The 27,185-nt window shown below is 40.3% G+C and overlaps 1 protein-coding gene and 1 long non-coding RNA gene across 4 annotated transcripts in view; both read right to left on the bottom strand.

Annotated features, from left to right (window-relative positions):
* The window catches only part of MED13 (mediator complex subunit 13), a 58,144-nt gene extending 55,930 nt beyond the window's left edge, over window positions 1-2,214 (bottom strand). The window contains exon 1 of the mRNA XM_075113379.1: window positions 1,912-2,214. Within this exon, the coding sequence (XP_074969480.1) occupies window positions 1,912-1,977 (66 nt within the window). The 5' untranslated portion in view covers window positions 1,978-2,214. The remainder of the gene's footprint in view (window positions 1-1,911) is intronic.
* Window positions 2,215-4,931: 2,717 nt separating this feature from the next.
* LOC142066210 (uncharacterized) overlaps window positions 4,932-27,185 on the bottom strand; it is a 31,362-nt gene continuing 9,108 nt past the window's right edge. For all 3 annotated transcript variants that reach the window (XR_012663636.1, XR_012663637.1, XR_012663638.1), the window contains one exon: window positions 4,932-5,776. This is a non-coding gene — a long non-coding RNA (uncharacterized LOC142066210). The remainder of the gene's footprint in view (window positions 5,777-27,185) is intronic.

The following is a 27,185-nucleotide window of genomic DNA, read 5'->3' as shown; positions in this document are numbered from 1 at the left end:
AAGGAAAAGAACAACTGTCAGACACTGGAGTAGGTACATCCCCAACAGAAACATCCTGCTGTAACAAGATGATGGCATAGGAAAAGGCGGGCAGGCGGAAGGATTAATCCAACGGAATTTAACAGAAACCATACTTGCTTAACTTAGAAGATAAACTGGAAATAATCACGCACCCCGTTTTAAAATTTCCTTAAATAGCTGCAGTAAAGCAAGAGCTGTTAATTTTCACTGCAGCTTTAAGATTAGAGAGAAAAGTTAGATTTGATTTAAAATAAAGTAGATGAGCGATTAATGTCATTATTTGCAGACTACAACTGTCCAAACTACTAAACACTTGCCTTAGCAAAGAACGTCTTTCTTTTTGCTTACTTACACATACACTACCTGTTCAATCCAAGATTACTCTAAGGAAATGGGTAACACAGTAAATCTAGCTCAAGCATGTGTCTCCCAATCAGCTACTACTTTAGAAAATTTCACAAGTTTCTCTATAAAAAATTCTCTGCATCTCACACAGGAAGCTTCTGAACTACACTTATTTTACCAAGAGCTATCACACTTTTCATTTCTCACGCCATATCTTAAGAATTTAAATCCTGGTTTTATTGTTAAATCAGACTTGCATACGCATTGATTATACTTCCCTAAACCTCCTTCTTGGCAAAAATTCGTTTGAATTTATAAAGTAAAAGAGCTGCTACTATATGAAATGGGAAAAGAACAAATCCTGGATTATCTACAATGCAATACCATACCAAGTTTCAGCGCTAAGTTTTTTCACGAGGAAGCTACCTTAGGCAGGTAGGGGTCATTGCCCCCGCATTCTCTCTGAGAGGGGAGAACACGGCAGGATGGCATTTGCTAAAAAGTCACTAATATTTTTTGCTTCCCAATATGACAACACACGAAAGATTCCTGCAACATTTAAACCTAACATGGCAGCCTTCCTACCTTCAGAAGGAGAAACAATTTAGATGAAAGGTCGGGAGTCTGCAACAGTTGATAATTCAGAAAGACTTTAAGATTTTAAAATGCACTACTAATATGGAGCTGCAGGCCTGATGCAGGCTACAGACACGTTCAGGCTGTCCAGATTTCCCCCCCAACCATCCAAAAAATATTAGCACCACAGCCTGGCACAGGATTTTTACTTGTAACAATCTCTAGAATGAATAAATATCAGGCAGTCAGATAAGATTAACTAATTTACATTAAAAAGCAAATGAAACAGCTCAGCACAGCCACCAAAACTGCATCGCAGTCCGGTTAAATCGAATTTACTTTGAGAGCTACCAAGATCAACAATTTGAACGATTTCATACTTGGGTTTAAAAAGGCTACAAAATGGTGCACAACAAAACATAAGATACCACCGCTTCACAGGGAGCACAGCACCAAAAGCAGACCTCCAGAATAAAAACAAGCAGTAAAAGAGATTACTTCAAAAGCAAGGAACAAGCGAGGTTTTCGGCTCAGACTTGTCTGGGGTGTCACGAGTGGGGAGAGAAAAGAGAAAGTTCCCCGAGGTGTGGGGCTAGAAGAAGAAGGAGCAGCAGATCTTACCTCCTGCGAGAAAGCCCACGTTCAGAAGCAGAGATAGGAAGATAGGGAGAAAAGAGGAAAAGTTGCAGGCAAGGAAAGGGAAGGAAAAGGCGAGTTGCAGGGAGGATACTGTCCAGGAAGAAAGCGGAGGGAGGGGCAAGGCTAGACAGACAGCGATGGAGGGGGAACCAGAGGGGCATGGGAGAGTTGGCTGGCTCCAGGCAGGGCCTACTCTGAGGACTCATCCAACAGAAGCTATGCTAAAAATGGCTGCTTTGCTTCCACTACCCCTTCCTCCCCTCCCCCAAACCTCCTCTCTCTTTCACTCTGTGTCTGTCGTGCGTGTGCGAGCCGGTGGCCGACACTTACCAGGCAGAAGAGGTTGGAATGGCAATCCTCCAGGCTGGCCCCGTTCGGCACGAAGCAGGAACTCATCCTCACAGCCACAACCCACACGCCATTATCCCACAGCCTCCGACAAGAAAGAAAGAGACAGAGAGAGAGAGGAGAGAGAGAGAGAGACAGACACCGAGAGGGAAAGGGGGAGGGGGACTATGCACACGCACAAATAATAATACAATTAAATAAGGGATTTACATACAGACACACACGCACGCGAAATAGGGGCAGGATAAATAACCCAGGAGGAGAGTGGTATCGGAGAGGGGGGTTAAAAAAATATATTAAAAAAATTAAAAAAAAAAAAAAAAAAAAAAGAGAAACTCGGAACGTTTTCTCTTCTTCTGGCTTTCGACCGGGGGGGTAAAGCCACCGTGGAAGGGGAGAACAGAAAGAGGGAGGTGGTAAGTAATCCAACGACGGGAGATTACGATCAAAATCCTCCCCGTTCCTCTTGTCTTCTCATTCGCGTAAGGAGGGGAGGGAGAGGAGGTAAGGTGAAGGGGTAATTGATCCAACAAGAGAATAAAAATGGGGTAATTAATCCAGGGGGGGGGCTAAGGTAAAAAAATCAGTTGACATCCCTCCTTCCCCTCTTCTCAGATGCCAAGCAAGAGTAGGAAAAAAAATTTAAAATAAATAATCCAGTGGGGGCAATTAATCCAGAAACCTCCCTCCTCTTCCTCCTGTTTCTTTAGTCATCAGATGAGAAAGGGGCAAATTGTGGAATGACTGGGAAGGATTGGCTGTGGGAGAGAGAAAAATCCAGGCTCGTCTTTTCGGAGTCCGAGGGCAACAGGGTGTGGGGGGGTCAGATTCTTCTCCCCTGCTCCAAAAATATTCCAAATAAATTAAAATTTAAAATCATAAAAAACAAACTTCGGGGGCCAGAAGCAAGGCGAGTCTGAAGAATTCGTAAAGGCAGGACAAGAAAAATTTCCTGGGGTGTACCCCAAAAAAACATCTGCGGGGGCAGGAGAGGGGGAAGGTATTCCTTGGGCGAGAAAGGCCGCAAAAGTCTCCTCAGCGGGGGATTAAATTCCCCTGTGGAAACCCCCCCCTCCCCAAAAACGAAATACTCTTCGCAGAGAGGGCGAAACCAAAATATCCTCCGTTGGGTAAAAATCCTTCCGTGGGGAAAGGAGGGAGGGGGAGAGGGGTGGAAGGAGGAAATTGCGGGCGACCCTCGAAGTCTCTTCGGGGGAGGATGGAGGAGTCTCCCGGAGGCCGATCCCCAGTCTTTTCGGGGGAGGAGGAAGGGGTAAATCGCAGAGTGTCTTCAGGGGGGCTCGCCCCCCCGCCAGCTGTCCTCCGGGGCCGCGGGAGCCCCACAAAGTCCACACGGCTGGGCGGGTCTCTTCAGGGGAGCCCGGACCCCGCCAAGTTACCGCCGAGAGCCGGAGGGGGGGGGGGGATCCGGGGCAGGGAGGGCCCCCTCCACCGCGCCAAACCCCGCAAGACCCCTGCGAGCGGGGGGGTGGGAAGTGAGGCGGGGAGGGACCAGCCTCGCAGCTGGGCTGATCCCTTAAAAAAATAAAGGAAGAAAAAAAAAATCAGAGGGAAAAAAGGAGGGGGTAAGAAAAATATAGAATTATAGTCTTCAAACGGAGCGGTCTCTTCTGCGGGGGCAGGGGAGCGAGCCCCGAGACCCCCCCCGGCGGGGCGGGGGCCCCCGCTCTCCTCAGGTGAGGGGTCTCCGGCTGCCGCGGGAAGGCTGCGCGCCGCGCCGCTCCGCGCCCCGCTGCGGCGTCCCCGCGGGGGCAGTGGGCGGAGGGCCCCCTCCCCGAGGTCTCCTCGGGAGGGCGGGGAGGCGGCGGCCAAGCCCCGGGCTCTCCTCAGCCGGAAGGGCGGCGGGGGAAGGGGTCGGAGCCCCGCGATTCCCGGCCCCGCCGCGCACGGAGACAGAGGGACGCGGCCGCCGCCGTTGCTGGCGGAGTCGTTGCCCCGAAGCCCCCACCGGCGGGTCTCCTCCTCGCTTCCCCTCAGCGGTGCCTTTGTCGGCGGCTGCCCGGCCGCGGCATCCTGGTCAGCCAGCTCCCCCCTCAGCGAGTCTCCCCCATGTCGCGTCGCGGCCGGAGGGGGAAGGGGGAGGGGAGGGGAGATTCTTCTCCCGTTTAATTCCGAGCCCCTTTTTCTTTAATGGCGGCCGCAGGGACGAGAGTCGGGGCCCCCCTGCCGCGCTCTGATTGGCCGGCGCACGGTCACGTGGGCCTGCACCGCGATGGCCGCTGCCGGGGGAAGGAGGGCGCGGCGCGGCCGCCAGGGGCCCCCCCGGCGCTAGAGAGCCGCCGCCTTCCTCGCTGGGAGGCCGCCACCTAACGGCCGCGCCGGACCGTGGCGCAACGCGCTGCGCCGCAGGGTTCTGAGGGCGCGGCGGGGCCGGTGTTTGGGGTTCGAGTCCCGCCTCCCCATGGGGGGGGCTGAGCCGGGGGCTCGCTCTTTCCTCCCCTAGTACTACCACACCAATCTCCAGGGGCTGCCGTGGGTCCCACACCTGCTCGTGGGCATCATCCTGTGGCCATACAGGAGGCGTTCCTCGTATATCTGCCACTGCAGGTCAGCCCTGGGGCCAAAGTCTGGGCACAGACTGTCCCACCAGCAAAGGGAATCCTCGCCCTGGCTACTCTTCCACAAATTCCACCTCTTGGCAGAGGTTTCCCGAGATCTGCACTCGATACTGTGTTGGCACTTTGTGCTGTGGAGCAAATTCCATGGTAAGGGTTGCAGAGCCTTTTTAAAAAGATATGCAAGTATTTGGGAAAGCTTGTATTAATATTTAATGCAAGCATTAATGCCTCCACTAGCCCCACAGCCATCGTATCTGCTGGAGCAGAGCCGCACCCCAAAATTCAATTTCTTTCATGCATACATACCGTGCGGTTTGTGAGGATGAAGTAGGTGGTTCCTCTGTTACTACATACACAGATTTGCAGAAAGACTTGGAGATTATTCAGAATTAAGATGCTACAGTGACAGCGAAAGCTATTTTTAAGACATTCAGAAAGTATATGCAATTTATTAATCCTCTCATATTGGATATTAATTTTCTATGCAGTGGTTTGTACATAGAATGTAAAATTTTAACTTACTACATAGAGAGCTTTCTGACTGCAAAGTTGAAGTAAAAACACAAACAGGTATAAAGTGCCTAAAGTAAAAGAAAGCCTCGACTGTCTCCGTTAACATGACATTCACATTAAAATACGATACGTCCATGCAACAGCAGCACGCTGCATCGCAACTATGCAACATGATGATGTTTCAAAGGCCCTGCAAATTATTTCAGGACTCACGAACAAGACGAGCGTCAACCTTCTGCAAATGTCTTGGTAGAGTAGGAGGAAAGGACGCTCTTTTTTTAACTTATCATATCAATTTATTTATAAATTGAGGCTAGATATTTTCACCAAGAGAAACTTTGAAGATTTACTCACACTGAGACTATTTTTGTACGTCAGTGTAGGCAAGCAAGATTCTTCTTTTTATCTAAATAGAACCAGAGTATTTTTAACGCAGGAGATTCATTCCCTCGCTGCTCGTCGAAACGCGGCAGCTGGGGACAGAGCCGGGATGCAGGGGGAGGGCGTGTGGAACCAAACCCCTTTCCAAGTGGAACAGATGGTTTTCTCCGTGGTGACTGCAGACGAGGACCGCGGTGCGAGGAGGCTTCGCCCTGCGCCGGCGCTCAGAACCCGCTCCTCCACGCTGCCGTGGGTGCTGAGGGGCAGGCGAAGGCCCTCCAAGGTTTCAGCGCGCCGCTTCGGTCATCAGGGCGATCCTCTGACTGTGCAGGGAGATGGTATTAAGTCACACCTCCCGAAGGAGAAATCCAATGCTTTGAAAGAAATAAAAGAAAGCGGCATTTGGCGTTAGTACACAAGAACTGGTAAGGTTTTGCCTCTAAGAGGAAAAAGTGTCCTTTGGTAAAACTGGGATTGGCTAGAGGGAACTGAAATCCAGTACGACACTCTGTGTGGGCTTGATGCACAGCCAAATGTGCTCTTGTGTTTCCCCACTGATTTCAGGATGACACCAAATTTTCACTAGCTGAGATCCATTTCTTTCGCCTGAAACAGCACAGCTCAACGTGGGGAAGAAAGGATTAATCTGGTGTCTGATGCTGGTTTTGGCATTGATTCACATCACGGTTTTGAGGAACTCAGCTTCTGTGTCTCGGTTTACTTATTCAGAAAATGCATTTCGAGATCCCGTTCATTAGTGCTTGCATATTAGTCACAATAAATTCTTACATAAGACCCCAGCACAGTCAAGCACAGAACATAATTTTTCCAGTAAACATAAACACAGGATAAATAATTAATAAAATATTGACAGAAGAGGAAAGGAAACTAACACACCAACTAGATATTTCTTTAAGAGTCATTCCCTTCCTGCTTCATACCCGAACCTATAAGCCACCAGCCTTCCCAGTTACTCGTACAGCCGTAAATAGCAGTAAGACACAGAGGGTAACGTTTGGCAGATTTTGGATCTGAGACATCGCTATCCCTTTGCATACTGTACATGCTCTGTGGGAAATAAAGCCTTAAAAAACGGGGAGGAGGCAGATTAAAAAAAAAAAAATTGTAGAAAAAATGCTATTGAAAATACGCTTCCTATTTTTTCAGATAGATTCTTATATAGTTCTCATCTCTGCAACTTCCAGAAGAGCATTAAGCTGCATAATTAGCGTCTGTTACATGTAGCCTTTTCCTTCCCTCTTCCTCTCCCTAGAGGGAAACTGCATGAAGAAATTTTAATATAAATTTTAGTATATACACTGTGCAGTGCATTCATATTAGGAAAGATACAGCCAAGGAAGTTTCTGCTCGATCTTAGGTTCATCTTTGTGTGATATAAACTTTAACGGTTTAAAAAAATGCTGCCGATCCAATTTAAAAATTAACTAGTCTCTTGGAAAGACAACAGTAGCGGGGGGAGGGGTGAGATGATCCCTGTTGCATCAGACTTAAACCAATGGCATCGTTAGGAACTGGGCAGTTAACGCTCCTCGCTCGTCCCGGTATTACATCCGTACGCTCTCACACAGTCGCGCTGAAACATCTAGCCAAAAGTAGTAAGGGATAGATGATTTTCCCCTTTAGTTCAAGGTATTTATTTTGACAGGAATAAGGATATCTTGAAAATCCTGAAAGCAAAAAGTAGCACTTTATATTCCTTTTCCATTCACATTAAAAGATGCTCCACTGTTGAATATAAAACATCAATGGACTACGGCATCTCCTAGTGACTCTCTGTGGACAAACTTAAAAGACGTCGCTACTTTTTAGAAGTAAAGACTAAAAAGAAAGAAATGCAGTGTAAGAATAATAGCAACACGAAAAACAATGACATTATTTAGCATTTGATTTCCATTTGGACTCCCTCCCAGTTTTTCAAAGCATCTATTTCCTACTTGCTTAGTTCAAAAAAAATTGAGATTATGGGATGGGACACATCGCCAACAACCTGAGGTACGAAGTACAGACCGAATGCTTAAACTTCAGCTGCAAAGGTGGTAATTATTGTAATTGGTCCATGTGAAGCAGATACATCAAGCGGTAGAGAGTTCAAACTCATGCCAGTCAGTCTCCAGCTGGCACCGACAGTTCTATCAGGAGGATACAGAGGTCTCAGCAGGACTTGCTATTGGCAACTGTTCAACAGTTCTCTTCTCCAAATGGTTTCAAGGGGATTTGGGTGGGAAGAAAGATAATTTTTAACAAATTAAACTACCTAAAAATGGCTAGATGCCCAGAGCCACCTAGTCTGCATTAGTCACTACTACCAAACAATTTTAAAAAGAAGATTAAAAATATCATTGCTGTAAAGAAACGTCTATCCGGCTCTAACAATATGATCAGATCACTAGAGTTTCCCAAATATGTACAGTACACCGTACTACAAGTACGGATATAAACACGTCCAGGGTAAAGGGTACAGCAGAGTATTTACACGGTGTGTGCTGCTCGGAAAACTACTAGCTCAAGTTACCGGAATCCAAGTATTCCTATAAGGACATGCCACAGAGTTTCAAGAAATTAGAAGACCACTTACTTTTTAATTAAAAATGAGAATAGCAAAGCTCCCACAGGAGATGAGATTAGGGGGACTGTTTATTTCCTGTTAGTATTTATCTTACAGCATTTGTAAGGTGTCCATAATTGCGGTGTAAAACATAATTTAGATTTGCACCGAGAGTTTTCACAGGACACTCTGCTCCGTGCCATATTGATGTTCAGCTCCTTTGTTTAGATTTTGCAAGAATGCTTTTTCCAAATGGTGAATATGTCATTTTCAGCAGAGGTCTCTGAGAGAAGAGTTGAGTTTAATGCACAGCAATAAAAAGAGGAATATGGGAATTCTTGCTCTCTCTTCAGTGTCAGCTTTGGTTAAGACGTATGAATGCACATGAATAGTCTTGTCAGAATCTCCGGGGCTACTGACATTCAAGATCTAACATAGTATTACTTCTGACCAGAACGTTAGCTGCGATGCAGTAAGGAGAAGGGAAAGAGAATAAGATAGGACCACTTCCAAATGAGACACAAATTGTTATGTGTTCCTCGGGTTGGAACTTCTCTGCTGTGAAAATAAAATGCTTATTTTCTCCTATCTGACATGAATGACTGTACATACTCTTTAAATCTGCAGCAGGAAAACCAAAACAAATCATCGTTTAATGCCTGATCTTGCACCTTTTACTCATGGAAAGGATCCTAGTTAACTCACATAAATAAAGCCAGTACAACCAAGGATTACATACTCATAAAGGATGCGTGCTTATCAGAAGAAAGGTTCTAGCATTTGTAGCTGCTGGCTCTATTTTTTACCACTGAAAGTTTCTTTGGAGTACTATTTTCAGATAAAAATAAGCTAATTAAAGAATTTAGTTAAAATAAGAATATTTTAAGTCAAATATCAGTCTATATCAAACCTGGATACCACTACAATAGAAAGGTTCATTCACCAGCAGCAAAAATCGTACAGTGTGCCTCTGGCTGGGTTAAGAGAAAATGTATTTCAGATTTTGTTGTTGTTATTGTTGTTAACAATTTGTTGCCAAATAATTTGAAATAATTCAAAAGCATTGAAATTAGTTTGTCCTCTGAGATTTGAGGTGAATGAGTACCTTTCATTTATAGTACAACAAAAGAGAATATCCCACACTTTGCAACTGAAACCACCTCTAGTCCACGTTCACGAGTTACCGCATGTCGGACAAAGAAACTATTTTGTTTGGTGCAATAAATGATAGCAGACCTTTACATATTTGAAGTGCAACAGATGGTCTTCCAAGAAGAGCATAATGACTGGCAGACAGTACACTTCGTTAGAGTGGCTTGGAATGTCTTCGGCAATTACAGGAGGAGTGTTTTGGGGGGAAGCCCTGGAAGCTCTATGATTCTTCTCATGTAAATAGCTGCGATTTCCCTGTTTAGACGCTAAAAATTGTACCTTGTAAAACCCGACAGGCTAGCCAGTGAACTGGAAAAGGAAGCACCTTTGGCCCTCCCAAGACTATTCAAGATGAGGCTCCAGACATTTTGTCACCTGAGAAAAAGAGATGGAAATAGAAAAAAAAAAATTAGCATTAAGGGGACACAACTTCCGACATGTAACTCTAAAGCTGTTAATCCACAGCCAAGTACTCCATGGAAATGTAATTTACGGAAAAAGGAAGGTTTAAAACAAGATCCTTCAGACATTTAGGGGCTGGGGGGGGTCTATGGATACAACATAGAAAAAGACCCAAAAGGCTAAATTACTGAATAATAACATCCTTCCTTTGGGAAACTGGTGACTTTTTGAAGAGTCCTCTTCGACATGAAACACTGTGGCTACAGTTCTTCAGGGCAGGGTAAAATGTGCTTTTCTTGAGGCCGTGACAGCGTCTTTCCATTTTCATAGACAAGCTATTCCACAAGCCAGCAATTAAGAGTTATAATAAACAAAAAGAGTAATAAAATCTTTAATACTGTATAAGTGGGTTAGAAAAATTTAACTTCTATCCCTCCCTCCCTTCCTAGACTTAGTATTTTCTGTTATAAAACCTTCTCCACCAAACTCACCCTAAGTAAAATTTTACGTGGCAACATAAACACAACCAAAACACGTCCTTTAACAATGTAACTTAAATGTTGATGGAATCATAACTGCATTACTCCCTCTCCAATTAGCAGCAGCATTCTTTATGTTTGCTTATGAAGCGTAAACTCTTCGCTTGTCATTACAAAGACCTTCTGTAGAGGACTTAAAAAAACAGCCACAGCAATTAAAATGACAACAACAGAGGTGGATTGGTCACATTATGACAGAACATATCCAGCTGTTTCTTTCCAGCAAAAGGATACACCAACTATCTGAAATACTATGACCAAATTTTGTCAGTCTACATAATGTGATGGGTATTCCGGCAAAGGTACGGATTTCCAAGAAAGGAATAGACTAATAGAGAACTAAATCTAACCTCACAGACTGATATTTTTTTTTTCCCCACCCAGTCAGGATTATCACTCCTCCTTTTTACACACACAAATTCCCCTTTCTGCTAGAACTATAGACACTCCATTCTGTGAGACATTCTCTAAAATCTAAGAAAAATGGACTTTTTTTTGTCATCCAAAATAAGCAAGACAAAAAGTAAACTGATAGGGTTAGGACAAGTAAATTAGATTTTAAACTTATTTACTTCAGTTTTGTTAAAAACATTCTAAGAGTTAATTAAGACGATAAGTCTCATCACACCCAGGCTATTACTTATAAAACACCAACTCTGTTACAATCACATCTGTCTACGCTGCCTGTTCTGCTCCATAACGGTAATAACACACAGAGTTACTTGTAATCCAGGTAGAGATTTTTAAAAACTATTTTAATAACTTTTAATAATAAAGTAAATGTTTCAGGTTAGCTCTTCCTAGTTAAGATTATAGGGACTGAACAGCTGAACTGATAAGGTAGGTTTGATTTCTCATACAGCAAAAAAGACTGTGAGAAAATAACAGACACATGCAGAAACAGCCATTCAGGGGGAAAAAAACCCAAACTCTGACTGCAAAATCCACCTACAGACACGTCCTTGGAGAAAAACTGATGAGAAAATTATCAGAAATTTATCAGAAAAATTTGCTCTTTCTTTTCTGGAAGTTTTTGCCTCTCATAATAGCAAATGGTAAATTATATGTAACAGAATTCATCCACGCATTATATTTTGCACATCAAATTAAGTTGATTGTCCATGACACTTTAGGCAAACACAGGAATGCAGAAAACATGTCAGCTGTTATATATAGAATATAGGGGCATTTCACTCCTTACTTCACATTTAGAAAGAGCAGCAGATCATGAGCTCAACCATTACATTGAGAATAAATTGCATTTGCAAGTTCAGAACTATCTCTGGCTCCTTATCTGTGAACCAAAACTTACAGGTGGCTCATAACATTTGTCTTCTGAGTTGTGTTTCTCTCCAGAGTAATTGCTGTAAGTGGGCAAAAGCTTTAATTCCTTCTTCTTTATACCTTCAGCCATAATGGTTTTCATAAACTGAAAACTTACAGACCCAAAACAACTACTGTGAAACACACAGGACAAGAAGGAAAAAAAAGAAGAAGAAACCCAAAGAACTCTTCTTTTCCCTTCCTTAAATTCCCAGAATTCATCCTCAGATTTCATACCGGTAAATTAGGTAAAATATTTTCAGACTACAGTATTACTCTTCTTTATGTTTCACTTGACAGAATTGCTTAACGACAACAAGCATCTCCTTCTCAGGGATTATTCTGTAGTGAATTTATTCACATCAGGAAAAACATTATAAAGATGTCTAATTTTAAAGTTTGCAGATTAGACACCAATGGTAAATAATTTAGTGTGATGGCATGGAAAGCCACAACCTTTAACCATTCTGCAGTTTTGTGGACACACCTGTAATAAATCCTGAGCAATAAAATAAAAACAAAACAGAATGTTTGAGCAATATCTCATAAATATAATTATTCTTTGCAGATGCTTGTTATTTAATGCAATGAAAATAATGTTTTGTTCCATCTGGCCAAGTGGTAGCAGACACCATTTTTACTATGACAATGAGCACAAAGCTGTTCTGACTCAAAAGGTAAATTCCTTGACATTAGGCTGATAAAGTAATTTGAGATTTTGTAATATATGTTTCATACAATAATTACATTTTATTTTGTAGTTTACAAAAATCTATTCACAAAAATACAGAAGCCTGTCATGCACTCTTTATTTTCAAAGAATAACACTCATCCATGTAAACAGTCCAATTTAAATCACTGTGATTGCTTGTGTATGAAAATTACTGGATAAAGCAAATAGTATCTTACTGGAATGTGTTGGAAACACTGAAATCAGAATATCTTTTATGACTTGTTTTGCAGCCGCCTAGAAGTCACATATACAACAGCGTGTAAAAGTAAAGCTTTACAGTAACAAGCCAGAAAGTAATAACTCTACCTATGTTATTGTCTTTGTCAGCTAATTCACTCATCTCTGTCTCAGAAAGGACCGACTACCCATCACTAGGTCAGAAGGGAAAGTACTGTAACAATGGCTTAATAAGATGTCCATTGTTCCTCGGAAGTCCTAAGCTTTCATATGCTCGGGAAGCTAAAGCTTTGAGTCACACTGATTACTGAGATACTCAAAACCAACCAGGTCTAGAAGGCATTAGGTACTAGAAATGCTATCTGCTTTCAAACACAATGGGCTTTTCTGTTCACAGAAGTCTTGTGGAATTCTACAGCGAAACAGAAATAGTATAAATGTGGAAGACTTGAAAACTTGGCCCCAGAATGACTGCAAAATGCAAGTAAAGCATTAAGTTGCAACTGCAACGTAGGAGTGGAGATGGAGCTCTAGCTGGAAGTTGAATCAAATCCACTCGTATGAAGTGAATGACTACTACATAATATCATATTTTAAAAAATTATAAATCTATGATCTGACCAGTATAAAACTGGGTTCTGTTTGGCCATATATCAAAAGCTCTAGCACGCTTAGTCAAAAAACGGTCATTTTTAAATCAGTAACTTTTTGGAAGATTGACTGACGTTCGTTACGTACTGGATATGGTCTGAATATTAGCATGCTTCACAAAAGCGTAACTTTGCAAAGTAATTCCAATAAGGCTGCAGACCTTGCAGAACTTGCAGAGCAGAAAACCAGAGAGAAGGGAAAACGCTTCTCGTGCAGGAAAGACCTAAAAGTTTCAGTGAAGAAACTGATGGGAAATGCCCTTCCTCTAAACACAGATACCTGCATAGCCACAGTAATTGCAGCCAAACAACCAAAAGGCCGTACAAATGACAAGATAACATGGCAGCTGTAGAGCAGGACATTCCATCAACATATGGATCCTGAAAACACAAACTTCTGGATTACGGCATCTGGAAGTACAACAGAGAATAAAACCTCACTTCTGTCAGGTGGAGCAGAAGCCCATGTCAACAAGAATCATGTGCTCGTATTAGTGTTCAACAGATGTACTTGAACTAGAGAGATGAACTGAACTACTTAAAAAATACATGGAAGGTATGTACAAACTGTTTTGCTTCTTGTGCCTCTTTCATTGTAGGGGAAGCACACACTCGCCAGGATTCAGAATACCTGATTCTGTAGGAAGTAGAAAAAAAAATGAGCAAAAGAAACCTTGTCAGTACACAATCACCCAGTGCGTTACGAGAAGATGGGAGGACAACCTTGATAAAGCACAGATAAAAACAATACATATATAAATTAGAATATAGTAAGTACACTTACCACTGAAAAAAACTGCAAGTAAATCTCTCTCCTGAGGAAGGCTTTAAGATCATTTTCCTTTTTTCAAATCTATGTCACCAGTGAAGTCCTGTAAATGCATATTCTCTTGCAACTAAAGTGGTGGTCTTCACTTTTGGCAACTGCAGTAAGAACTGCCTTACAAATAAGATCCCGTAAGTAGGTTTTATTCCTGAGTAATCTCCTCAAAGAGTGAGGAGAAAACATGACCTAAAATTACTTGCACAATCAGGTTTCCTATCCGTTCATAGCCTAGTGGTATTGGTCCTTCCCTTACCCAAGAACAAAAATGCACAAACTTTTCTCCCTCTTTTACTAAGAGGGGAAAAAAAATCTGCTTACCCTCCGACACTTACAGAGTTTGGAGGAGCTCAAAACAATGGAGCACTGTGTGCCCCACTCATCACATAGACTCTGAAAAAAAAAAGTATGGAAAAGAATGCACAAAGTATGTAATTACTGTTTTACAAGATAATTTCTTTATTAATACACCCCCAAAACAGCAGGCACAGTACTGCAGTATAATTAGATGATAACTGGAGGGGGGTTGGATTTATGGGGTAATAAATATTTTTTGGACTAACAAACTCCAAAGCTGAAATGTTTGTCAATCTACAATATAAAGATTATAGAGTTGATCAGAGACAACCTTAGGTTGCACTGAGATGCCTATTTTTTACATTTTTTAAAATCAGTATTTTCCTTCTTTTAGGAGCTAGATCAGAAAGCCAAGATTGCTGTGGATTGCTGTGGTACTGAACAATACATAGTCCAGCAGCTATGTGTTCTCAAAGGCAAAGACTATTTACATCTCAGAAAATGCTGCGGTTTTGAAGTTTCACCTTTTAATCAATTTGTCACCTCCTAAACTATTAAGTACTGCAAACATACCCTCTATACTGTGCCTTCTGATGGCTGTCAATGCCTTATTGTGATGGTAAGAAAGGACAGATTCCTTTGTAGGATAACCAGAGCCTTTACAAGACTAACAGACCCCACCCCTGCTCCCCCCAAATACTCAATTCTGTCTCTATTCTCCTGCTTTTGGATTCACCTGCAAGACTACAGCATGTGGTGAGCAAGCACATCAATTTTAGTGTCTCATTAAATTTTTTTCTTTCCTTAACATCATTCTATAAACTTTTTGCCTAGTTCAGCACATTAAGGATTTGGAAACTAACTGTTCACCACTGTGAGGATTTATATCCCAAACAGCTGTGCCAAGAAGTCAGAGGAATCAAATGGCATAATCTATTAACTTGTCCTCGGGTAGTTACAACTAGAGCTTTATAAATTGCCATGGAGTTCAGTCCATTTAAACTCCATTTCTCTGTTATTTTAAAAGCGCCGGTGTCCCACACAGGCAAGGCAGAAGGCCAAATTTCGTCCAGGAAAAAGTGTGCATGATTGAAGTCAAAGACCAGGTTGCTTAAGCCAAAGCAAAGTTTAGGCCTGAGAGAACTACAGAGAAAGAAAAAGGAAGAAACACTAGGAGGAATAGCGTGTGGCACCCTCTTCCTGCAGAAGAAAAGAGTGGCGAATGCAAAGGGAACCCTATCCACACGTGACTGAGCGATGGCTGCTGTGGCATTAATGGACAAAACCAGGGAAATCCTGGATGCACTGAAAGAGCCACGGCACACCGGGGCAGAAGCAAAGGGAGGAGGAAAGGGGCAAAACACATCATGTTAGATTTGCTGGCATGAAAAAATCCTGCCTCTCTGAGCCAGTCCATGTTGAGTGACAGCAGTAAAAAAGTTGTGTTACTTGGGACTGTAAAGATCTAAAGATATTCAAGAAAATGTTTATTAATTAGCTTGGGTGGTCCAAATATAATTGGCCACAGGTTCAGACAGCTTCCACTCTGGCTCCATAAGTTCAGAACAAAGACCTCAGTGCTAAATCTTGAGAAGACTATACCAAATTAACAGAAGATGATGACGACGGCCATTTTCAGAGCTCCTGCTTTTTAATTCCCAGGCTTATATACTCTCTCCAAATGAAACAAGCAACAGAGCTAACTTTCCAATATTAAATCTCCAGACAGTATGTTATTCATACAGCTTATGTAGATATCTTTACCCTCTGGAAAAACAAAGTTTAAGAAAAATGGTTCTATCGTTGGGGAACAGTTTAAGTCTCAGGATAACTACATTAGGAAATCTAACTCTATTACTTTGTATCTTACATTTTATTACTAGATTGGTAATAGGAAATTACCAAATAAAATTGGTATTTTACTTGGTAATTTTTTTCCGTGGGCCTCGTCTAATATGAAAGATGGTGATCATCAAATTTATTCAAGTTTTCCTGTCAACAACATCATTAACCAAATCCCTCAATTTCAAAGTAAATAAAAGCATCTGGGCTTCTCGCACAGCAAGACTGACTTGCATATTTAAACCTCATATATAGATGAATTTGCACTGGACCAAATTTGCATATTAATGAAGGACTAATTGCTCTTTGCAGTCAATTTTATGCAGATGAATTTACTCCTCTCAGTACAATTTTCATAATGTTCAGAAAGAACCAAAAAATGTAAAACTTTTTAAAAGTACACAAATGTTAGACAATCAAGGAAGAAATATCATAATGACATCAAACAGCTTTACATTAAATTGTATATCATTCATCTTTTATATTGTTGCTTTATTTTAACAGCCTCCCACAAAGAACGGAACAATTCACAGAATAACTTCAGCCTATTCCCCCTCCGCGGTCTCAAATTTTAACAGCTTGTAACAACCCATTATATTATCTTCTTTCCAGCTGGAAGGATGGAGCCTGAATTTTTAGAAGTTAAATTTGCTAAACAGGAATTTATTTCATCTCAGTCATCCTCATGCCATGGTCAGCTAGGAGGTACTCTGCCCCCCAAGATTTTCAAGTCATTTCTACCCAGTTTTGAACTACTAAGAAAAAGCTGAAGACCAAAATCCCCACTCAGTCTCTCCTGAGCTGAAGTACAAAACACTCAGAAAAAGACAGGGAAGCATATGGGAAAGAGAGATATCAACAAATGCTGAGGAAAAAATGGTAACATTAGGGAGGAAAGGGGAAATATAATAAAATAAATCTAATAAAATATAAAATATATAATAATTATATATTATATAATTATATAATATATCATTTATATCATAATTATATATTATATAAAATATAACTAAATATTCCTCTTCTACTGGAGTAGAAGAGGAAAGGCAGTAGAAGTGGAAGGAGAGAAAATGATGATTCAATGTGTACATTCAGGTCTAGCTAAAGGCAGGAAAACTGAAGGACTTGGGATAAAGTTCAGGGTGAAGTAAACAAACAAAAGGGAAAAATGCAACACATGTAGCCGCAAAAAAGTAAAAGAACAATAAAGACAAGGACACAAGGAATAAACTGAGAATCAAAGAATAGAAGATACATAAAGAAATAGATAAAAATGAAGATACGAAACATACAGTCTTTCCTAATTCAGTTGGAACATAAGGGCAGAGTCAGCGGAAAAGCATTAGGAATCTGAATTTTCATGTATAGCCTTCCTCTTGCCAAAGAGAAAAGCCTCACTTTAACCGTGAAGACTGATAACCATAATACGTATCATAAAATCACTTACAGAAGACAGACAATTTTAATCAGAAAAGGAATAGCATAAAAGTTCTATCTTTAAATGACTTCAAGGCCTTTTGTGGAATGCAACACGTGAATATGTTTCACAATCACCGTATCAGCCATATCTTTGACTGCTTTTGTTGCCATTTTCTACAGCTTTTGTTGTTTTAACATATCTTTTTTAGGACATGCAGTACTCAAGATGCAGTTACATGTTGTTTTCACAGTGGCATCAAAAAGTTACTCATGTTTTTTCTCTATTTTTTTTCTCATAATTCCTAGCACCCTACTTACTCTCTGGACCACACAGCATTGAGCTAACAGATCCCCTATAATCCCACAGGTTTCTTTTGGATAAGCAACAGTTCGTCACAATATTTCATTATTAAAATAAAACAGTCTTCAGTATGAATACCTTTTGACTGAACTACTGAGTCCTTCCCAAAGAAGGATCAGAATAGCTCCTGAGCCTCAGATGCGAGGTGGAGGGAGCACAGAAAAACTGCCAGAAGGTTGCTTTGCAGTCTCTCCTTTTGGTCTTTCCAACCTTGATGACAGAAGCCACGACATATGGAGCATTTGTTAGGGATACACTCCTCCCATGAGCAATAAAGGCAATGGTTGTACCAAGGCAAGATCCAGCCATTGCAAAACAAAAAAAAAACCCAAACCAAAACAGAAAGGCTTTAGGGCAGAAAAGTTGGCAAATAAAATATCAGACTGAGGGGAGGGACAGGGAAAATGACCAAGAAGCTTTCACTAGTATTCAAAAAAAGAACAGACCACAGAACAAAGACAGAGATATAAAATAACAACAGTAATAATTGGAGAAGAATGAAAAACACTCTACCAGGAAAATACTGCAATGTTACTGCTGAAGAATTTTCACCAAGGAAACACGACTTCAGTTCAGCTGATCAGTCCCGAGGACTTGCTTTTAAAAGTTATTTGAAAACCAACTACAGTTCTTTGTGTACTTTGAAAATACAGCTTTTATTCTGGATTATGCATTCAAAATGTCTTCCTATTTTGCTCATGGAGAGGAATTACGGGAAATGCATCCTCCTTTATAACTTACGTATACAGCATTTGACAACCTGCTACGGGCACTCCCCCTTTTTTTCCAAAAGATGTCTGGTTCAAGTGATTAATGCTGTGTGAATGTAAACAAAGATAATTATTCAAACAAGAACAAGATGTTCCACCCAAAATGATTAGCTTTTTTCAGTGGATGAGATGCCTACTTCTAATCATCAAGAAAGGTTAACCTGACCAGATTTAATTAGCCACTTAATACAATAATAATGACGCATACATAATTGGTAAGGAAAAGACTGCAGAAGCAACACTGAATCCAAACAAAATACCTCCATCAAGCACAAAGCCCAGGCTGATATTACACGACACACCGATGTAAGAATTCCCAAGGTTTTATATCCACTATTCATACTTTTGCAACTGTCTATGTGGAACTTGCCCTGGTTAATAATAGTGAACATATATTCAACAAACAAACAAACAAAGCAAGAAAAAACATCCCTAAAATTCAACGATAAAATGAACCCAGTGATATTTCTTAACACTGGGCTTCAAATCCATAGACAAAGTCAGCTGGTTTGTACAAATTATTTGAGGACTACAGCCTTAAAGTGAAATAAATTACTACCTCCTTATAACCAAAAGAAGTAAAAAATGTACGTCACTTTTTTGGAATCACGGCTGCTCAACTAACCCCTGCAAAGCAAAGTTCTGCTTCTGAATTAAGAGGCAGCTCTTCCTGCTTAAGTGTATTTTAATAGCTACTTCTCTGCAGAACAGATGTTTTCAAGTTTTGTGGGTATCATAAATACTAAGAACTGAGCAATACATTTTCAAAGGCAGTTCTCATTAATCTGCTTGAATTTGATTTCTGAATGAGAAAGACTATGTCTTATGGAAGAATTTATAATATATACATATATGTTGATTTCAGACATGTTTTCAACACAGAGTTGGTATTTTCAGTGAAAAAAAAATACCGGTCTTACTCTGGAATATTTCCCTAATAATGAAATGAAAGCTTTCTAGGACAATAATAAGACAACTTGCAAGTATTTAAATGCTATATATTGGGACTACTGCAAAATATATCACATATCAAAGAATGTCAGGAAATTTTATTAGCCTTGTATCTGTGGATAACACGTATAGCACTTGCTGGTTGAGGCAGGTTGTATCTCAAAGTGTTACTGAATGAGTTTTAAAGTGGAAGACTGGGCATCAGACCTTCCTTTTTCTTTCAGTAAAGTTTGAACATCCCTTAAATAAACAGTTCAGTGCAAACCAATGTATCTGATACTGCTTTATTCTATTCATTAAAAGTAACAACATAACGGTAAATTCAATCTATTCAATGAGAAGTTTATGAGCTTAAATATATCAAAAGGGCTATGAAAGCTAATATATAGTGTTTAAATAAACAGTCTGTGAGAAAAAGACACACAACTTTCAATTCCATTATACTGAAATCATACACTGACGAAAACCAGGCTTTTGAAGGAAGGTTTCAAAGGAAGCTGCAGCCATTTGCCCTGTGTGGCGGCTTGGAAGTTCACAAGGAAAGATTAATTTATCATGTAACAGAAGTGTATCTCAAAGTAAAGTTTTTGATTAAAATCTGCATTTCTGAGCCTCCTGGCAGTGCCAGTATTGCTGAAACAGGACATCAGCTGCAACGTCAGCAATTCTGGATTGCAATGCCATAAACTGTAAATCAGTTTTGTCCTACTTTAATATTGGTTTAACAATAAAAGAACTTTGATGTTTAATATTTTAATGGTATAATTATTCCTGTAGAACTAAGTCCAGAAGGACCCTTGATGGGTACACAATGCAAAACAACAATGAAGAGAATGTGGTTTTGCTACACCAGGAGGCTTTAATTTGTAGGACCCAGTTGAAAGGTACAGCACAATTTGTGTGCTGCAGGAGAAGATTCCACAGAAACTCTTTAGAAGGGGAAATGCTCTCCCACGATGAGAATGATGCCAGTGGATCCATGCACAAAATTGTACAACAAAGCTTAAATACCGTCAAAGCAGAGAACTGTGAACAATATCCACTACAGTTGCTCAGAAATCATCACCAGCTGGCTATCCTGGTGCCTTGGCTTTGAAACCCAGACACAAGGGTTGCTTTCTTCATCATTCTTTTTGAAGTGAAGATTTGAGCAAGAAAAGCCACTCTTTCCCTTGTCCCCTCTTCCCTACCTTTTGTCACTTCAGGATGGATGAACACAGAAATATTTAGATTTTGGGGAGGAATAATTATGAGCTAAGTATTCTCTATAAACATTTAGCGAATTAGTAATGTTCAGATGCAGTAATTTTTCTGTGTTGGAGGAAGGTTAGACAGAGGTTAAGTTCTGCACCTGTGCTACAAACAGGGAGTGCACGGTGATTATAGCTGCAACTGTCAGTTTTTGCCAAGCATACAAGACACTAGAAATACAAAAACATTTCCCACTACTGAAATAGATCCAAGGTGGTATTGTGAAAACAAAGACAAATACAATTACCTGCTGAAAGAGAGAAAACTCCTGCATGTTCAAGGAAATGCAAAAGAAATATGTCACTCATTTCAACTTAGAATGCTGTTGGTCAGATCAAGCAATTACAGAGGAAGGATGAAAGAGTGATAGAAGAATACAGGCTGAACTATGACTTCATAATGCAAGGAAAATTCAAAGTAACAGGAGGTCCTGCGATGCAGAAGAGAGGCATTCTAACATGACTTCTAGTGGTGGGATTATAGCAACTGCCTACGCCTACACATACTCTTAAGCCAGTGCTGTACTGCACTATGCAGTATTTGACCACCATGTTTCATATACAGTACAAGCTATGCACTGGAACTAAATCATGATTATCTAATTAAGAAGTCAATTATTTATAGCACTCTACCTTCATTTGTCCCAGAAACTTAAGAAACAAAACAAAACAAAGTGTAATTAATAGAAAAGGAAAACAAAAGAAGAGAAAGTTTAATGATTAAGGCAGATGAATATTACCTAGGGAACCGAATACTACATCTACTTCTACTGTGGAGTTCCAGTGCAATGAAAGGTACGCTACATAAAGCCACGCTCTTCAACATTCAGTTACTAATTGGGCTCTCAACATGAAAGCATCATTAAATGTAAAGCCTGGTTTCAGCTCTATTCCCTGGGATAGTACACAGCACAGTTCAATTACAGGAAGGAACTGTGACAGCTGGAACAGGCTCAGGAAACATAGATTCATCTGAGATTTTAGTTGCTGAGGTCTGTCAATATGTTTACATAGTTGTGGATGCAGACTCTAAAAGAGATTCTCTCCCTTAGTTTTCCTCCTAAAATGCCAAATTTGTAGCCGCATTTAAATATTAGTACAGGCTAATGTGTCTTTCACACAGCGGCAGTGGGATACGGTGTCTCAAACTTGAGGTATCCTCCTAGCTGTGCCTGCCTGCATTAACCAGAAGCTGGAACCATGGCCCATTCTCTCCAGCCTGCTACTTCACGTGGGCTTGACTTCAGCCCATGCATGCACTGAAGTGGTTACTTGTAGGTATAAGGCTCCTGGGTCACTAGCATAGGACAGAGACCCTGGTGATTCATCTACATAGCCAGGGCCTGCAAAGGCTCTACTAAACACATACACACTCAAAAAGAGAAAAAGATAATTGGTGCTCTTAGGAGGGCAGAGTTCGCCGTCCCACCAATATTATTAAGGAATGCTGCTAAAAATGTAAAAAGTTATATAGTGATAGTTAGCATAAAATTGCTGTTAAGATGACAATGCATATTGATTAACATCTGAGTACTGGAAAATAGTGCTACCTTTAATAACAATTGCAACCCTGACTTATTAGACTGGATTTATTTTGGGAATAAGGAACCTTCATATCTGAATGCAAATAAAGACATCTACTACACCATTGCAGTAAGAAACCAGTCACTTAATGAAAACATTCCCTATTATTGCATTCCCTATTATTGCATTCTTACTCTACAGTTTTCAAGGGTGTGTAATAGCATGGTGAACCGAATCAGAAGCTAAACTGCAAGTTTATTTGCTCAAGTGTTATTTACTCTTTGCATTATTCCAAAATGAAAAATAACTAAATTTCTCCATGTCTTGTATATTTGTATAAACACTCAGGTGCTTTGTACACAATTATTCTTAGTGTTTAGTGGCTTAAGTCCAGAAAGTGAGGTACACGTATGTCTAGACAGATAAGGATCTACAGATTACATGTGTACAGAGAGGGAGTGCGCATATATAGGCATTTCTATGTAACAAAAGCAAAGCACTATTTACTATCTAATGCAGACGGATAAATCCACTTTGGAGATCTCTGCAGACTTGTGAAATCAGAATGACGCATTTGGAATTCTTCCTCTCTTCTCCACTGCTGAAGTAACTCAGGCAAATGCACATTGGCAGCTCCTCTAAAGATTCAAACTAACCCATTTTACATAATAACCTTCAGCTGCATTAAACACAAACACACAAAACCCAGGTAGCACAAATAGTAACATCTATCATCACATATAAAATACACAAAGTCTGAATAATTTTGCAATTAAATCATAAGTAAGCTAGAATAATTTTTACACTAAGTTGGATTGTCCACGAGACAGACTAGGAGCGAAGCCTGCACCCAGAGCAAAGTTCCAGTAACAAAGTGGGGGGTCTTTCCGAGGCAACTGAGGAATGGCAAATAGATCGAGTCATCTCTAGACCTATTGGTTCCTACCGAATCAAGTAAAATCCAGACTCCTGGGGTACTATAAGCCCTGTTCAGAACATCTCTGTCCAATGTAGAGTGCAAGTCTTCCTGTATTAAAGGACCCCCTTATTCCATGGCTCCTAATGAGCATTTGCCTCATCACTGAAGTACGTGGCTTTCATACTCCTGGTCTACTGATTTCTTTGTTGCTGGGCATAAGGAAAGCTTAAATCATGACTCTCTGAAATACCAAATTAAATTAAAATTTAGATTAGAAATAGATTAGTTAACTATTTTACTTCAGCATTGCAGTTTATCACTACAAATTACTTGGAGGTATATGCAATAAAGAAGCTCTGTAGAACATTTGAATGCATGAGAATAAATATAAAAATATTTACTTTGAAACTTTCATTTCTTTTGCTCCAAATTGTTTTAAAAAAAGTATTTGGTTGGTTGAAATAATGTAACAGAAATATTAGGTGACAGAAAAGAATGGACCAGATCCTTGTGAATCAGCTCCATTTTACCAGGCACATAAAACTAAACTAGCCTCAGCTTGATGCAACTGTTGTATCTCCAAAATGAATGTTAGACGTGAAATAGAAAAAAGGCCGGTGAGCCAAATTTATCCTATGGGAGTTTTTGGTTATTATTCCCCTTCTACATTTTCGAAATATCCCTTAATGCTCTTTCCTTTCAGAAGGAAATCTAAGTCTCTCAAAATAATATTTACAATCTCAGCAGCAATCTCCTCCATGGTAATTCACTCTGGATGTTTGTTACTTTTTGTGAGGAATAGTTCTGCTTGAGTTCTCCACTTAGAACAAAACAGCTCTGTTTTCCTGATATTCTTCATATTCAAATTATTCCATAGTGTAGCACAGAGAAATTAATTAGATAAGGGCATAGAGAAATGTGTAATCCATACACGGCTGCCATGATGAGCTCACCAGTAACTGATACAGCTCTAAGCATTAAAACACCTTTAATGAGAGATGATATTGACCTGAATGCCAGCGTTATCGCCACTACTTCCTTAAAAAAAAAAGATTGATTTAACTTCCACTTCAGCAGTCTCCACTGACAAATATTTAGTTTCACATCTACTTCTGATTTCCACTTAAAATACCTTTAGATTGCTGCTTTGATAAATGAGAATTTCAAAAGCGATCTCCACCTTAGTCTCCTATAGTCCTATGATTTCTACTCTCTCTTATAATTGACTGACAAGAATTCCAACCTCTTTTCTCTTTCTACTAATTCAAAGATGGATGTAATATACCATATCTTTTGCTCCCTCCTCTCTAAATTAATAAGATTGTTTCTGTGCCACCTTTCATAAAGTTTCCCGGTGACAGTAACAGCCTAGTGCAGTGAGTCTGTTGTTTCTGGTTATTGCTACCACAGAACTGGATACAAATCTTTCTTTTCTACACTTGTGTCTCCATTGCAGTATGAGGTGCAACCCGCTGCACACAAGTACTCAGGCTGCAGCTCTTAAAACCAGCAGCAACGTAGCTGCAGCACCACAGCCTGCAACCCCTGCCCTCAGTTTCTGAGACACTGCTGTCCATGGCAGGTGGGTTAACATGAGGTTAGCTTCCCTGTGCATGCTGTAATCACACAGCTCACTGCTCTAGCAATGTTGGTTTGCAGGAAACTGAAACTATCAGGTTACTTTCTTGATTAAGATGAGCTATCAATAATCATCTATTTTTAAGTAGAGCATCCTATAAATCCTCCTAATTAGTAAACTAGATGTCTTCTTTTTAGCAAATAATCCCCAGTCTACTTCCTCATTTATTTTCTTGAATTCAATTATATTTGCCACCTGCTGGCCCAATCACCTAAATGACAGATTCTGGATGTAAGGTAGAAGCTGGGCCATAAACAATAATTTCATTATAGTTAAATTTAAAATATTTGCCTGCCCCTATTTTCTCTGCTTTAGGAAAAGGTTTATGCTATTTCCTCCTCCAGGGCTCTGCTGGCTTTTGGGACTCTGCACTCCCATCGGGAGACGCAGCAGCAGCACCAGCAAGAATTTTGCACTGCTCCTCCACTGCTGACCCCATTAGAAATCAAAGCTGAGATTTTTCTGGAGAGGAGGGACCACTAGAGGCTGAATAAAGAGCAGAGAAGTGATTTCCAAACCTGGGCTGAAAAATTGATACGGCTCCAAAAAAGGACCCTTGGTAAAATAAAGGTTAGGAAATATTTCTTTAGAAGATAAAAATAATATAACTTCTTTTGACATGAAAAGAAATGGAGGAGGCTGTACTCCTGTTGTTATTTATCTATCATGGGGCTCTAAAATCCACCTACTCCATAACCCAATGATTTACCTTTCCAAAAATCTTCCTGAATGAAATCCAGTCTGTAAAATGCATGTCTTGCAGACAAACAGTTTAACTTGAAGCATGAATTCAAATGCTTTGTTCAGTGTAGCAGACCTCTCTCAAGTTTGGTAAAAGTAAGCAGGCACTGAAGGCATTCATTGCCTTTAAAGATTAAACAGGAGGGGCAGATTGCTATCCAGCTGTGAAAGCACACAGTCCTATCATGTGCAAGCAGAAGCAAAGACTGAAGATGGAAATATGTTTTGGTCCACTTTGTTCTTGACCAGAAACTCAACAACATCCAAACCATCAGGGTTCTACAGTTCAGGCCTTCAAAGGAATCCACAATTCCTTCCATCACCTTTTGAAACGTAACTTGCAAACTTACCTTCAAAAACTTGCTGGTACGTTCTGAAGCCATTACACCTTCCTCAAAAAACACCACAAGCATGGAAATGCTGCCCTTCTGAAACTGAGTTAACAAAACTCAGCAATGACCCAGATTCTTCAGCATCTTCCCCATTCCCAGTATTACATTACATAGAAATCCACACTGCTTCCTTTATAATTGCGGAAACTTTCTCCATTATATTTTTTTACAACTAGTTGAGAATACATATAAAGCACAAGTTATTCTCTAGCAACTCATTTATTCCATGATTCTGTCTTTCATTTTACCAATCCTCTCCCAGATTTATTTTCCATTGACTTTCACAGTTTAAAAATTAATGTAAAGCCAATATTGGGTAAAATTCTTATTTTATCACACTTATTTTGCAATAAATAGTAATTTGGGTGAGTGTGTAAAGCTTTATTATATATGAATGAAAACATTAACCAAACTGGAGGCATACAGCCAGTTAATGCCCTAAGAGAGGAGCCCTGGAGAGAGAAACTGTACAGCATTTTTATGTAGCATGTGGGAAAACTGTGCAGCATGAGAGTTTTGAATGTTAATACTGCAGCTGTACTAAATCTACTGTGTCAGACTCTATCTGCAAGCAAACCAGATTTAAGGAAGTACGTGTTTACTGCAGCAGGAGGCTGAAAAATGGTTAACTTGGTTAAGTCCAACAGAAGTAAGTTCAGCTTAATTAAAAAAGAACAGACATGAATTATGTGCACCTGTTAAATAGCCACAGACAAACCGTTCTGTATGTAGACAATTATGTGACCTGTATAAAGGTTCAAATTATGGATCAGAGAGTAATGCATTTTACAATTATATTTTAATGCTGTGGCAATTATGGGTGATAGAGAACAATTACTGTACAGGGATCTAAACAATGAAAAATATAAAGCATTTCTGTCGACCATAATTTCATTGCTTAACGCCTTTTATCTGCTCTCACGTCCTTCTCTGAATGTACTGTAAAGTGTTAGATGGGTATCTGCGTGACCCTGGGCAGGATTCACAGATATTATTTTGTTGCAGTGTTTCATATTTTCTTATATGTTAAAAGAAAAAAATAAGGTTCTATTGCACACGGGAATACACACAGGACAAATGCTGTTCAGCTGCTGTTATCACTGTGACACACTTAAGAAATTTAAACAAACATGCCAACTCTTCTGCAAGCCTTGAGTTAGTTGCTTTTCCACAAGCACAGAAAACAACATTGGCCTCACGGAACACTGTGCAGAAGACATTCTACAGGCCCTTTCTGACAAGAGGCACAAAGAAATATCCTCTGTACAGAAAGGTTCTGTAAGATGGGATGCACAACTGGGAAGTTTGGACAA

The sequence above is a fragment of the Phalacrocorax aristotelis genome, chromosome 18 (genome assembly GCF_949628215.1).
Source record: "Phalacrocorax aristotelis chromosome 18, bGulAri2.1, whole genome shotgun sequence".
NCBI classification, from domain to species: Eukaryota; Metazoa; Chordata; class Aves; order Suliformes; family Phalacrocoracidae; genus Phalacrocorax; species Phalacrocorax aristotelis.
This window is presented reverse-complemented; position numbering and strand designations above follow the sequence as displayed.